At 44.4% G+C, this 15,550-nt stretch overlaps 1 protein-coding gene across 1 annotated transcript in view; it reads left to right on the top strand.

Annotated features, from left to right (window-relative positions):
• The window catches only part of PRXIIF (peroxiredoxin IIF), a 59,503-nt gene extending 44,184 nt beyond the window's left edge, over nt 1-15,319 (top strand). The window contains exons 2-5 of the mRNA XM_086487504.1: nt 14,074-14,103; nt 14,187-14,348; nt 14,435-14,529; nt 14,909-15,319. Of these exons, the coding sequence (XP_086343630.1) occupies nt 14,074-14,103; nt 14,187-14,348; nt 14,435-14,529; nt 14,909-15,014 (393 nt within the window). The 3' untranslated portion in view covers nt 15,015-15,319. The remainder of the gene's footprint in view (nt 1-14,073; nt 14,104-14,186; nt 14,349-14,434; nt 14,530-14,908) is intronic.
• Nucleotides 15,320-15,550: the final 231 nt, after the last annotated feature.

The raw sequence follows: 15,550 nt of genomic DNA, 5'->3' as shown, positions 1-15,550 counted from the left end.
AGTGTCTTCGTTTCGGAAGATTACTTTGAGGGAACAGATTGAGGGGTTTTGCTGTGGTTTGCCAAAAGAGAGTCGAGAGTATTGTCCAGAACAGAAGTCTGACTCTATTTAGATACTTATGGGACATGCTAAGTAACGATTTGTGTTGGGTTCAAGCCCTGTATGATCTAATCCCGTGGGAACACCACTAGTTTTAGGTAAATGTGCACTCCAGTCTTTGTGGAGTTTGCATGGCAGTTTTTGCACGGTTGGCTTAAGTTCTCTATATATGTACAAGGACTATTGAATAAAAAACAACAAGCGTTATTTTTCTTTTCTGGCTTCTGTGTCGACTCCCTCTCTCTTTCTCGCTTCTGCTGCACACCATCCACGCCATGGCAACCCTTCGACTGCATCCACCATAGCCTCGAGCCCAACACATGGTATCAGAGCATTGCTCGAAGCGCTGCGTGGAAGCAGTCCCTTACAGAGAACGAACGCAGCACTGTCGACTGCATGCAACAGACCAAACGTAGCTGCAATCGGGGTCGCCTCTGCTTCCTGACCATCTTTCGACTCTGGTGCAACTTCAACTTCTGCCTCCTTGGCCCGCTGCGAGTGTATCAGTCGTGCCCACCATCTCCTGCCTGCGTTGCTACACAGAAAGCTTCTTTTTATTTTGTGTTCATACCTTATTAAAGTGACCAATTTCAAGTAGCCCCTTAAACCAGAGGGATTCATACCCTGCAGCCGCAGTCCGGGCATATCGGTCAAAAGAGAGTGGCTATCGGCAAAAGGAGTTCTGTGCATCGAGCATTTTGAACGGCCATCATATGGCAAGGCAAGCCAGTATGCACTTTCCTACAACATTTCAAAATTGCGCCAATGATGGTAGCAGTGGTAACGATGATAAGGATACGTTTCATCAAGGCTCCCAAATGAGCATTTTGCATCTTAATTTACATGCAGCACCTCTCTTGAACGTGTATGCCAAGTATACCAGTTTAGTGGTTCGGATACAGGTAGCAATGCGGCAAGTGATGCAGACCATGACGATTTTCTTCAAAGCACTCGGCATATCAACAGATGCAACACATGGAATCTACTTCGAGACTACAGTACAAGTTTTTCACCAGCTATTTTTGCTAGTTTAGTGTCATAGTTTTGTCAGCTTTTGTCTATTGTCAAAACCATCATAAACTTTCAATCAAAGCCTCCTTTTACATTATTTATTGTTAGTTATTGTCATGCTTGTCAGTTGTCATTATGCCAAACTTTTGTACGGGTTATAGACACTGCCACAAAGATAAGTGGTAAGACCTTCCAATGTTTTGTTAGTTCTCAGCCCATTTTGTTGCACTTCTCATGAGGTTACTGGGTACACCTTAAACCCAAGGTTTGGCAGTGAACCAAAAACTCCATTATTTTTGGTAGCTAATTTTTGACCTACACCCTATCTGTTCAAGGGGGGGTTACTGATCTAGCACCAGGTTATGGATACACTAGAAATCCTTGGTTGTGAGAAAACCTAAAACTCACGGTTGACGAGTACACCAAAAACTCGAGATATCATGAGTTGCTTGTCCAGTTCAGGCTTGAGGGGGGGATTGTTGGGTTCAAGCCCTGTATGATATAATCCCGTGGGAACACCACTAGTTTTAGGTAAATGTGCACTCCAGTCTTTGTGGAGTTTGCATGGCAGTTTTTGCATGGTTGGCTTAAGTTCTCTATATATGTACAAGGACTATTGAATAAAAAAACAAGAAGCGTTATTTTTCTTTTGTGGCTTCTGTGTCGACTCCCTCTCTCTTTCTCGCTTCTGCTGCACGCCATCCTCCACGCCATGGCAACCCTTCGACTGCATCCCCCATAGCCTCAAGCCCAACAATTTGGATGCACGCCGGGTGTAACCGGCCTGTTAACTTTCAAAAAGGGCGGTAGACTTTACTTCAAACCTTGATTTAGCTTTCACCCATTATTAGTCGTCTATTCTACCTGTACTTTCAAGACACAACACGGGGGAAAGGGATACAGGCTGCTAGAATGCACCTGTATGAGAAGACCGACACCAGATTGGCCCCTAACTTAGGCGCCCCTTTCGGTATTTCTTTATTGTTTAAAAGAGGGAATAAATGCTGTGGTTCCCTACAAGCTGCCCCGCACAAACTTGGCTGAATTTCAACTGTTCCGGCCCGATTTCGGCAGCATAACTGTACTAGGACCCTTCACAGTCAGTATTCCCACACATTGAATGACTTTCCCGACGCATACGGGCACTATGCAAAACCTGGCGAGAATCTGCAGCACGCTGAATTCTCTGTTTTCAGCCCCGAAAATGCGCTAGATCACCTGTACAGCGGTCCCCTCGCATCCCCGAACCTCCTGGGGGTATTAGGGACCGTTTAGGGGCAAAACACTAAACCTGCAAAAATACACAGCAGGCTGTAATTCACTGTTTCAGGCTCCGTTTCGCGTGCCGGTCGCATCCGTAACAAGTCCTCGAGCTCCCGCACCTGTAGGGCTACTTGCCCTTTGAATCGGATGGGATTTCTGGCGTGAAACCTCTTCGAATTCACCTTTACCTACGGGGGATTAGCCGTTAGCTAATTCAGTACCTGTGCAGAGGCTCTTGCCTCGGCAATCGCGCATGAACCCACACAACTGTACATTGGTCAATTGAAAAGACCACTAGAGGGGCATAACATACTGCCATAGGGGAAAGAGAGGGCAGTGCGTAGCGTGCAGGGCATCACTCCTGGCACCGCACTGTACATAGGAGGCAAAGCAAGCACTCCATAGCTCTTAACCTGTGACAAAATCTAAAAATGAGTCCCTCCCAGGTTAAAATTCAGCGCCACCTTCTCTTGCATGAGGAAAGTGCACCAGAATGTGCCACTTGGCGCATTTACAAGCATTTTTCCGTTTCGGGGTTGCTGCCTAAAAATCTCCCAACCGGTTGCCTAGTTGACTTCACGGCAGAGTAAGAAAATGTTCTCCTTGTCATTCCGGAGGTAATCACGGAAACACATTTTCAGGTCCCAAAATAGCAATTTCCTAAATTTTAGGAGATGCTGCCATTGTATCTTTCTTCGTTGGTCCCTTTTCTGATTCAGCCGTAGCTTTGTCTTTCCCTGCGTTGGCTGGCTTCTGAGTCTCTTTCGGAGCCTCCTTGGGAATATACTTCTTCGTTGAATTTTTCTTGGCTGATCCTTCCTTGACGCCAGTATTGAATTCACAATCTTCTCCCTTGAGCAAACCATTACCAGTGTTTGCTACCTCAATGAGCTGCGTCAAAGTATTGACTTTGGTCTTCGTGCAGTACTTTCTCAATCCTTTGGGTAGGCCACAATAGTATTTTTCAATCTGTTCTGTCAATGGCACAAACCTATACGAAGTTACTGGAAGTAGAGCTTTCCAAAACTTCCGATTGTAATCATCAAGATTCTTGCAAGTAGCAGCATTAGGCTGGTGCCATTCTGTCATGACATCTGCTTCAAAGTCATCAGATAACCATGCTGCTGCAAAAATCTGCTTGAAGTAAATCCATGTGGACGGAGCTTGTGTCCACCATTGTCCCGCATTCCCTGTCAAGAAAGTGGCTGCCTTGCGGACCTTTGAAGCCTTTGTAAAGTTTCCCCCTGCATAGGCCTTGTCAAACTGCTGGAGGAATGAGAGAGCCTTCTTCCTGTCATCAAACCCTGTAAAGGTCGTGAATGTCACACCTTTGCCACCTTCTTTGTACGGAGTTGGCCTCTCTAGCAGCGTTAAGTTGTCTTATGGAAGTGATTGAAACATGGAAACACTGTTAGGGTTCATTTGTGTTCCTTGACCGCAATTAAGTTGACCTGGAAATGCCATATTTGGCTGCTGATTTGTAATTCCAGCCATACCAAAATTTGCCTGTGGCATCCCAAATTGGCCCTGAGTGCTTTGAAACCCTGGTAGCATGCCCGTGACACCATACATGGGGTTAGGCATCATCGTTTGAGCACCCCCGAACACTGTTCCTGGCGTGTAAAACTGATTTCCAGGTGCATGACCAGCCATGCTCTGGAATACCGATCCACCTCCAAAATAGCCAGGGTATACTGAAGGTGGTGGGAAGACTTGTTGCATAGCCTGTAGGTTGCTTCCCTGCCCGTTAGAACCAGCTATAGGCTGTTGAAAGGTGGCTGGTTGAACTGGTACAGCTTGAAAGACTGGCATCTCAGCCACCTGTTCTTGCACCTTAGGCACAGGTTGTGGAGACTGCATGTTCTCCGTCAAGTGTATAGGTGTTTCCATTGATTGTGCAGTATGAATCACCTATGCTCGAGCCTTAACAGGCTTTTGAATATGATCCAGTGACCCAACTTGCTGAGACGGAACAGGAGGTTGCAGAAAGGCTAAAAACCTCGGGTTCTGCATTACTTGTGTGAACATAGCCACAGCAGTAGCCAACTGGGTCCTGAATATATCATCATCCGTCTGTGGTGGTCTTGAAGACTCACCCACTTCATGTGTCTGTTGACCCTGTGAAGAGGAAACCTCTTCAGTCACATCATCTGGTCTATCAGCCATAATTGCAATTCCCTGTGTCTGGTCTATGATCCCCTGTGTCTTCAAGCCCAAACTGACCAAGGCTCACTTCTATGGGAAAAAGTGATTTAATCCCGTCGATGGAACCATGTAACCGGCCTGTTAACTTTCAAAAAGGGCGATAGACTTTACTTCAAACCTTGATTTAGCTTTCACCCATTATTAGTCGTCTATTCTACCTGTACTTTCAAGACACAACATGGGGGAAATGGATACAGGCTGCTAGAATGCACCTGTATGAGAAGACCTACACCAGATTGGCCCCTAACTTAGGCACCCCTCTCGGTATTTCTTTATTGTTTAAAAGAGGGAATAAATGCTGTGGTTCCCTACAGCTGCCCTGCACAAACTTGGCTGAATTTCAACTGTTCCGGTCCGATTTCGGCAGCATAACTGTACTAGGACCCTTCACAGTCAGTATTCCGACGCATTGAATGACTTTCCCGACGCATACGGGCACTTTGCAAAACCTGGCGAGAATCTGCAGCACGTTGAATTCTCTGTTTTCAGCCCTGAAAATGCGCCAGATCACCTGTACAGCGGTCCCCTCGCGTCCCTAAACCTCCTGGGGGTATTAGGGACCGTTTAGGGGCAAAACCCTAAACCTGCAAAAATACACAGCAGGCTGTAATTCACTGTTTTGGGCTCCGTTTCACGTGCTGGTCGCATCCGTAGCAAGTCCTCGAGCTCCCGCACCTGTAGGGCTACTTGCCCTTTGAATCGGACGAGATTTCTGGCGTGAAACCTCTCCGAATTCACCTTTACCTGCGGGGGGATTAGCCGTTAGCTAATCCAGTACCTGTGCAAGAGGCTCTTGCCTCGGCAATCGCGCATGAACCCACACAATTGTACATTGGTCAATTGAAAAGCCCACTAGAGGGGCATAACATACTGCCATAGGGGAAAGAGAGGGCAGTGCGTAGCGTGCAGGGCATCACTCCTGGCACCGCACTGTACATAGGAGGGAAAGCAAGCACTCCATAGCTCTTAACCTGTGACAAAATCTGAAAATGAGCCTCTCCCAACTTAAAATTCAGCGCCACCTTCTCTTGCATGAGAAAAGTGCACCAGAATGTGCCACTTGGCGGATTTACAAGCATTTTTCCGTTTCGGGGTTGCCGCCTAAAAATCTCCCAACCGGTTGCCCAGTTGACTTCACGGCAGAGTAAGAAAATGTTCTCCTTGTCATTCCGGAGGTAATGACGCAAACACATTTTCAGGTCCCAAAATAGCAGTTCCCTAAATTTTAGGAGATGCTGCCATTGTATCTTTCTAGGTCATCTGACCCCCTTTGTACACTGCAGCCACACCCAAAACTGAAATGTAGTTTTTCTAGCAAAGGATTCCACTTTGGCTAGTCAATGACCCCACTTTGGCTAACCATAGTCCTTGTCCAACCTTAGTGCTCTCTTGCCCTCAGGCCTAGACTCCCTCTGGATAGTTCCACTCTAGCTATGCAATGCAGGGCAGTTAGATTTCCCGAGGGGTGTTTCCAAAAAGTGAAAGTAAATAGATAATAAGAAAGAAATCAACAAATAGGATAGATAGTAGTCACACGCTGGTGACACCGGGCCATTGACTTATTCTACGGACACGATAGTATCCACCTCACGAAGCCAAGAGTCTTTCAGTGAAGATAATGAATCAGGGGAACCGGATGACAACTCATCACAGGATTCCTAAGCAATAAGAGAATCAGATGGCAGCGCAAGGGTTCCGATGAACGAAGGGAACTAGATGCAAGTTCATTAGAGGATTTCGGAGAAGAACATGGATCAGATGATAGTACGTCTCAAGGTTCCGACGATTGAGACTGACGTGCCAGTGGACAGGGGAGGCTAGCGAGGCTACCCATAGGTCCTAGGGCACAAGGAAAGAAAGAACAAGGGAATCAGTTGGTAGATTAGAGAATTTCACCATATCTAGATTGAGGTGCCAAGGATAGGGAGGGCATAAGGGCTATCAAGAGGTCAAATGGCACACAAGTACACAAAGGTAAGCTAAGTCCACTGGATAATTTGGTCAAGGGCACCTTTTGGCCCTCTATGCAAAGTGGATGGAGGAGGAGAACCTCGCAAATTCTATTCTGAAAGAGCTGCACCTTGAAGCTTTTGGGCTATTAGCAGTGCCTATGCCAAAAGTTACTGCCGATAAATCAACAGGTTGAATCTGGTGCGGTGGGATTGCACAAGAGGGGAGCCACTCCACTCCTTTGTCACAGATTGCCAATTAAAGTCACTAATTTCCCAATTAAAGCCAATGAAAGTCACTTTTTTTCCTTTGAGATCTTAGGTTACTAACAGGCTAGCAATATTTTGCGGAATGACTTTATGAATTGTGTACATTGAATTGGAAATTTTCTTGATTGAACTGAAAATATGTACTCTTTCATGTGTGTATTGTTAGAGACATGTAGAGAAAGATGAAATGTCTGTAGCATTTTGTTTGATGAATGATTAGAACTTAGTGCATCTAGACATCTGTCAGAGATAAGTAAGATCTAGATGTAATTGCTAAGTCAATGAAGAATGAATATGATTTGAACTTAGTGCATATAGACATTTGTTAGAGATCAATGAGATCTAGATGTGATGCCCAAGTGAATGTGAACTGAATGAGATTCTGGTGTATCAAGATGTCCATTTGGATCAGATGATTGGATACTATTGTGAGTGTATCAAGATTTCCAGAAGGATGAGATCCTTGCACAATTATCTAGGTGCATCAAGAGTTCTGAAGGGAATGAGATGGCTAGATTGAATGATTGAAAACAAGGTCATCAATGTGAACCAAGTGTGTGATTATGTGAACTGCACTCTTATGTGGATGTACTGTCTTGTGGGGATATTCATGGGCATGGTTTACTTGATTGAAATGTGAAATGAAAAGATATGAATCTGATAGTAACAGGATTTAGTAGATCAAGACATCCGTGAATAGATAAGCTTGGTTTGGATGTGATTGCTAAATGGTTATAATGATCAGGATTTGTATCTCAGATCGTTGACAGAAATGTGATGTGATCAGTGCTGGATTGGTGGAGTTTGGTGCATGAGTACATAGAGTCAGTGTCTATTGAAGAAAGTTTCTGTCCTTTGGCTGTTTTTGCAGGCGTAATCGATGGCGATTACAACTCTTTCAAGAGGGGGGAATGTCACAAAGTGATGCATGGCATGACCAATTGAAAGAGAAATGACCAAGTGGACGAGAGACTGAACCGACCAACTTGAAGAACTTAATGAGCATGGCTCAAAACCCTAAAAGACAAAAGCTTGAACTCTGTGGAGGATTTCCGTAAAATGCACTGACATGTTGATGTAGCAGTCCGTAAGGACAATGACATGGCAGGACAGTACGAATTTTTCGTGTTTTGCGTTGCTGGTGCCACGTGGTACGTTGTACGGATTTCTGCAAATTACGTTGGCTACTTTTGGAGAGCCTAGTGCTAGCTTTTGAGAGCAGATGCTTTTGGGTTAATGTGCTTTAGAACTGAAGCTTTTCTGGGCTTTGATTTTGGGCATCCCTTGTAAGTTAAAAGAGTCCTTGGGCCTCTCACTTTGCAGAGCATCTGGACGTAGAGTCTGAGAGCGGATGACCCTCGGGAGTTGTATTTACTGTGAGCAATAGTAAAGAAATACCGAAAGGAGCGCCAGTCTTTGGGGACAGTGCTTTTGGGCGTGGAACTCTGCCGTGCCGTTGTGTTGACTCTCTCTCTCTCTCTCTCTCTCTCTCTCTCTCTCTCTCTCTCTCTCTAGTAAAGTTCAGTAATTTTGAAGTTTCTACTCGTGTGTTGCTATTGATTTCTCGCTTGGAGTGTCCAAGCCTGTAACATATGAATTTCCTTAGGCTTAGGTAGGGCAAACCCTCCACCAGACCCAACAAATAAATCATAAAAATGATTTATGAATAAGTTTGGTCGGGGATCAATTTCTGGGTGAAACTGTCGCACATGTGCCTACTCGGGAATCCTATGGGTGCAAGGAATGGCTCGTTGGATTCCTCTAACCTAGATCTACATGCATGTCATGCTAGATGCCCATTGTAGTGTAATAACATCTGTCAAAACGTGTGTACAAACCATTTATGCAAGGGGGTTCCAAAGATCTCCAGCAATACCCATTAGCCCTAGGAGCACCGTAGTACAAGGACCCCTTGTCGTCGTCGTCATCGTCGTGGTCGTCATCGACGCAGTACCTCAGCATCTAGCACCCCTTGTGTTTTGGCTTGGCTCCTGCCTAGCTCAGCGTAGGGATCATTAGGATCTCTGTGTCCTTAGCACCCAAGTACCTTCAGTACCTAAAGTACAATGCAATACCAAGTACCAAGAACTTGTAGTACCAAGCACCCAGTATCTGCAGTACCTTTTAGTATCTTAGTAGTACCAAGCATCCGCATCAAGTACCCACTAACATCTCAACATCTCATCATTTAGCATCATTGTATCAGCATTTTGTGCAAGTAGTAAAGTAAGTACTTGCTCTGGCAATAGAGCAAGTAGGCCCTTGAGAGTGGTTGGGACCCGACATGTCGTGTCGTCGCTGTGTGTGTGTGTGTGTGTGTCTCTCTCTCTCTTTCATTCAATTCAGTTCTTGCAAGTTAGATAAAGTTACCCTTGTGTTTGTGTGTGGAGTACTATATCCGAGCTAAATCCTTAAGACACTTCCGCTACACGTGGCAGATGACTACTCCGTACACTAGAATGGAGTTGTCGAGCTTAAGGACTAGACGATGGTGGAGATTCCCTTTCTCAAGTTTTTTTGGCAGATGCTTACTCTCCAGTAGTCTATATCCAGAATAGAGCGCCTACTCTTGCTTTGGAGGATATGACACCTTTTCAGCGGTGGAAGAAGCCCTTGAGCATGACTCCTAGACGCGTGCCATGCAGTTGGAGTCGGAGGTGATAGAGCGGAATGGCACTTGGATGTTGGTTTCTCGGCCTACGAAGTGGAAAGTCATTGGGACTGGATAGATCTTCGAGGTGAAGTACAAGGCTGACAGTTCCGATGGAAAGAAGGGGTATACTGATATGCTACACATATTGTTTGCCATCCTTAGATAAGGTGGGCAATGCATCAATTTTTTTCTACATAAGTTTCTTATTTCCACTTTGCTGATCAAAGATAACAGTTCATATCGATTACAGACATAGAAAAGATAATTTAAGTGAGGCTACAACGATGCTTCCAAACTATAAGAATGAACTCAAAAGTGTAACATATGGTTGTATCACTACACCTCTAATTTTAAAAATGTAATATGAGAGACACACCGATGAATAGAAAACATAAGGTACGTATGGTATGGTAAGGACTCAAATGGATGCAACCATGGCTACAGAAGTAGTTTTCACACTCAGCTTGGGACCTATTTCTTGGAGCACTTTGTTTGAGGGGATGTTCTTTCTCTGGTACTGCAGGTTTTCGTTGTCACAAAGTGATGACGTGGCGGACAGCAGAAGCCCTAATTTCTGTTAGAAACCCTAAAATTCCTGCAAACCCTAATTTCTGCCAGAAACCCTAATTTCCGGAAATCGTGGAGGCTAATTTTTTTTTTCTTTTCTTAAAATAATGAGCGACGCAAATTTTGCTTTTTCTCTACGCAATGAGAAAGATAGAGAGAATACTTTTGCTTTCAAGTTTTGACTCTCTGTGAGAGAGAGAGAGAGCAATTGTTTTTGATTGAAGCTTTTGGGGCTCTGCTTTTGGGCATCCCTTGTAACCTTTAAATTAGTGGTAAGGGCCTCACTTCTCAGAGCATCTGGACGCAGAGTCTGAGAGTGAAACCCTAACCGCTCTCTTGTACTTTGATGATTGATTAATACAAAAAGAAATACCGAAAGGGGCGCCAGTCTTTGGAGCCAATATCTCTAGGCACGGAACTCCGCCGGGCAAGTGCAAATCTATTGTGATCTGTGAATTGTTTGAAGTGGTTATTTGGTGCTGTCGTGATTGATTCTTGACTTGGAGTGTCCAAGTCTGTTACAGTGGTATCAGAGCACGGCAGACTGATGCCCGACAGATTGACGCCACAGGCGGAGGTAGTTCTACTGGCACCCGGATGGGATGTTGCCATTACACCGAGCATTGACAGGGGTGTTTAGGGCACGTGAGTGACATTCTACTCGGAATCCCTTGGTACCACCAGAACTACGCCATGGTTGACTACCGGGCCGAGAAAGCGACTTTGACAAATGAAGGGCTCAGAGATTGTACTTGATGAACTTCAGTTTCTTTACTCATTCTTTTGGGAGAGAACTGAACGATGGAAAAAGGTTGAATATGTTTTGACTTGAACAAAAGAACGCCAAGATTTTTCTCCACACTCATGCCGATTGCTTTTTAGAGGGCCTGAAGATCAAACCATTGACTTGATACCTGGAAGCACGTCACCAAACTGGCCACCTTACCGTGTGAGCCGAGTACAGATTGAAAAGATTATGAACCAAGTGAAAGACCTCTTGGAAAAGGGTCTTGTCTAGCCTGGTACTTCACCGTACTGCTCTCCACTGTTGTTGGATTTGAAGAAAGACGGATCTTGGAGAATGTGCATTGATTATAGAGCTCTCAACAAAATCACCATCAAGAACAGATTTCCGATTCTTAGGATCGATGATATACTCGACAGGTTACATGGATCCTCGTGCTTTAGCAGGATTGACTTGAAGAGTGGATATCATCAGATCCGAATCGCGCCGGAAGACGTCTACAAGACAGCTTTTCGGACGACTTTTGGGTTATTTGAGTTTTTTGGAGATGCCTTTTGGTTTAACCAATGCTCCTGTGACATTTAACCGGATGATGGACAAGATTTTTCGAGAGCACAGGCTATTTGTTAGCACTTTCTTTGATGATATCATTGTTTTCTCCAAGAATGAGGCAGAACACAGAGATCATCTGCTTCAGAGATACACTTTTTGGGACACTTTGTCTCAGCAGCAGGAGTGCAAGTGGATTCGGCCAAGATAGAGACTATACGTGATTGGCCCGATTGGAAGAATGTCCATGAAGTTGGAAGCTTCTTGGGACTGTGTTCGTACTACAGGCGGTTCATACGAAAGTTTGCAGAGGTTGCTTCCCCTTTGCATATCTTGACACAGAAAGGAGTCCCTTTCTCGTGGGGATCCACAGAAGTGACTGCCTTTCAGACATTGAAAGAGAAATTGACTACGGGACCCGTTTTGACTTTGTCGGACTTGCAAAAGTCATTTGAAGTATATTGTGATGCTTGTGGTCGTAGTCTGGGTGTGGTCTTGATGCAAGAAGGCCATGTCATTGCTTACGAGAGTCGATTGTTCTCTAGGCCGGAGATGACAACACAGATATATGAGAAAGAGCTTTTGGCAGTGATCCATGCTCTTACTCAGTGGCGGCATTACCTACTCGGAGCAGATTTTACTGTCTTTACAGACCATCAGAGTTTGCACTACTTCTTGTCACAGAAGTAGCTTTCGGAAAAGCAGATGCGGTGGGCGAACATCTTGTCACAGTTTCACTTCTAGATTGTCCATGTGCAGGGACAGAAGAATGTGGTGGCAGATGCTTTGTCTCGGAAGCCGTTGGTTCTGGCTTTTTCCGCGATACACCATAGGAGCTTCGAGGATATGGTCGATCAGTATGCCACAGATACAGATTTTGCAGATATTTTCACACAGATATGGGATGGGGAGACAATAGCTGGATACTCCCTTCGGGAAGGCTACTTGATGAAAAAGACTATGTTGTGCGTTACACAACCGTTGAGGGAAAAGGTTATGACTGAATGCCATTGTCCACCTTTTACGAGTCACCACGGCATTGCTACCACCATGAAGGGGGTAGAGAGATACTTCTTTGGGCCGAGACTCAAAAAGGATGTGGAAGAGTTTGTGCGCAGTTGCTTAGTATGCCAGATGGTCAATTTTGACAGGCATAAGGCACAGGGATTGTTAAAGCCTTTACCCATTTCCACCCGCCCCTGGAAAAGTATTGAAATGGATTTCTCCCGAGAACACAGAATGATCACGATGATTTTCCGATTACATGGCACGTCTGAGACGATTGTCTCCGACAGAGACCCCAGATTTATGAGTTTGTTTTGGAAGGCAATTTGGGAGAACATTGGCACGTAGTTGCAGTTCTCGTCATCGTTCCACTTGCAGACTGACGGGCAATTTGAGATTGCCAATTCAGTGATTTTAGAATTATTGAAGTCTTGTTTCTCGGATTAGAAGACTCAATGGGAAAAGAACTTACCTTTGGTGGAATTTGCCTACACTAACACGATACACTCTTCGACGGGGAAGACGCCATGTGAGATTGTTGAAAGTGCTGTGAAGGTTCCATCCTTCCTGAGCACGAAAGATTAGATATTTGAAGCGGATGAATATTTGCGAGATTTGGATACGGCTTTTGCCAAGGTTCGCGAGACTTTGCAGAGTCTCAAGAACGACAGAAAAAGGCAGTGGATCGCCATCATCGCAACTTGAAATTGAAGGAGGATGATTGGGTGCTCTTACGTTTTGAGAAGGCACGCCTACGAAAGAAAAAGGGAAAGGAGAGGCTTTTTCCAAATCTTAGTATACGATACTACGGACCTTTCCGGATCACTGACAAGATAAATGATGTCTCCTTCCGATTGAAACTGCCAGATACTTGGAGGATTCACAATGCATTGCATGTGAGTCTCTTGAAACCTGTTAACGGTGATGTGCCTGATGATGGGGAGCCTGATGAGCAACCCAAATTGGAAGAAAACGAGGAGATCCTTGTTCCTGAACAGATTTTTTCTCTATGCAATGAGAAAGATAGAGAGAATGCTTTTGCTTTCAAGTTTTGACTCTCTGTGAGAGAGAGAGAGCAATTGTTTTTGATTTGAAGCTTTTGGGGCTCTGCTTTTGGGCATCCCTTGTAACCTTTAAATTAGTGGTGAGGGCCTCACTTCTCAGAGCATCTGGACGCATAGTCTGAGAGTGAAACCCTAACCGCTCTCTTGTACTTTGATGATTGATTAATACAAAAAGAAATACCGAAAGGGGCGCCAGTCTTTGGGGCCAATATCTCTAGGCACGGAACTCCGCCGGGCCAGTGCAAATCTATTGTGATCTGTGAATTGTTTGAAGTGGTTATTTGGTGCTGTCGTGATTGATTCTTGACTTGGAGTGTCCAAGTCTGTTACATTCGCTACATTTCTGCTATTATTTTCGAACTGCAGATCATGCAAATGTGAAGACATAACTGAATATACTGTATGTCCTGAAATTCCATCTTTTTATGGCTGGTTTCAGTTGTTGGGATTTTCAGCTCATGCTACTTGCTTACAAGATTCCATTATTATTGCTCGAGTTAAAAGGAGTGGTTGTAATCATGAGGGTGGAAACAGGCGGTCTATATAAATGTGCCTTGCATGCTTGATAACTTTGGATGGTGGTCATCGACAGTCATTGTCTGCATGCGTATAAATTATGATCGATAATGAGTTGCATGCTTAGTTATGAAGTTTTGGTACTGACTCGGTACTTTTTGAACTTAATTCATACAGGGGAAGAAAGTGGTGATCTTTGGTCTGCCGGTAAGTGTCGCAGGGTATGCGTTCTTTTGTGTTGCCAGGCTGGAAGTGTTGGCTTTTGCTGAAGTGCTATTGTGTGTGTTTAGGGAGCTTTTACGGGTGTATGCACTGCACAGCATGTTCCCAGTTTTGCCAAGTATGCGGACCAGTTCAAGAAGGACAAAGGTGTCGATTCTATCATTTGTGTTGCAGTGAATGACCCTTATGTAATGAATGGGTGGGCTGAGAAGCTTCAGTGTAAAGGCAAGGTGACTGCCTTATCTTAAGGCTCTTTTACATCGACAAGATTGTGGTTACCGCTCTAGGTTGTAAACTTTTTTATGCAAAAATGCAGCTGGACTTCTATGGAGATTTTGATAGCAAGTTTCACAAGCATGTACAATTGGACCTTGACTTGTCCAGTGGCCTTTTGGGACATCGTTCACACAGGTGAGTGGACCTCTGGGTATCAAACTGCCTGGCTGTTTATCATGCATACAAGTGGATGCATATGCAGAAAAGGACTCACAGCTCCATACTAACAATGTGCATGAATGCTTCAAAATTTGTTTTAACCCTTGTCAGCAAACTTGTGGGCACTAATAATGTCTGTGGAGATGTTGTAGTATTTAGTCAATATTACGCATGATGGAGCTGATGGCTTTTTTGTGACTAGCATGAGTGGATACCTTGCACTTTTGTTTAAAGGTGAATCTGGGATTATTCTTGATTCATCTAGGTATATAAGACCTTGTGAGGGTAGACAGGCTGTAATGTGTGTATGTTTAAGCTTTGGATCAACAGCTGCTTAAATGATATTTTCTTACAGGTGGGCGGCTTACGTAGAAAATGGCATCATCAAGCAATTGAATGTTGAGAAAGTTCCGTCTGAGTTCAAAGTTTCTGATGCCAAAACCCTTTACGAGCAGATGTAATTGGGAATCTTTGATCAAATTTAGAATGAAAGTGAAGTGAGACACTTGTGAAGGCATTTACAACAATTTACACATAGTTCTCTCTTATTCTTTGGCCTAAGCATTTGGCAAGAGTGTAACAGGTGAAGCCAGATATGTTGGTGGCTGAAGGATTTTGGTGGTTATGCTTTGCTAGTGCTCGTGTTTTGTTGCTGGCAGTTATTGTCTTGGCGTTTTAGGAATATGAAGTAACGAATAAGCTGGAGAAATAGCATATTTCATCAACTTCTCTTCATCTTCTAATCTGCTAACTTTCTTACGGCGAACTGGGGATATTTTGAGAAGCTGCCAAACAAGAGGAAATTTTTAAACAGGTGCTGATTTAGTTGCATCTGGTAAGCTTGAATTTTATGTGTGCATCTCTCAACGTTGGCAATGCAATGAACATGAGTGTCCTTCCATTACTGGTGGGCTTTTCCACTTTGTCAATATGTGCATGTTTCTGCATGTCATGGTATCCTTGCACACATGCACCTTGCTCACATTTATTTTTCCCT

The sequence above is a fragment of the Adiantum capillus-veneris genome, chromosome 17 (genome assembly GCF_014529385.1).
Source record: "Adiantum capillus-veneris isolate H3 chromosome 17, ASM1452938v2, whole genome shotgun sequence".
NCBI classification, from domain to species: Eukaryota; Viridiplantae; Streptophyta; class Polypodiopsida; order Polypodiales; family Pteridaceae; genus Adiantum; species Adiantum capillus-veneris.
This window is presented reverse-complemented; position numbering and strand designations above follow the sequence as displayed.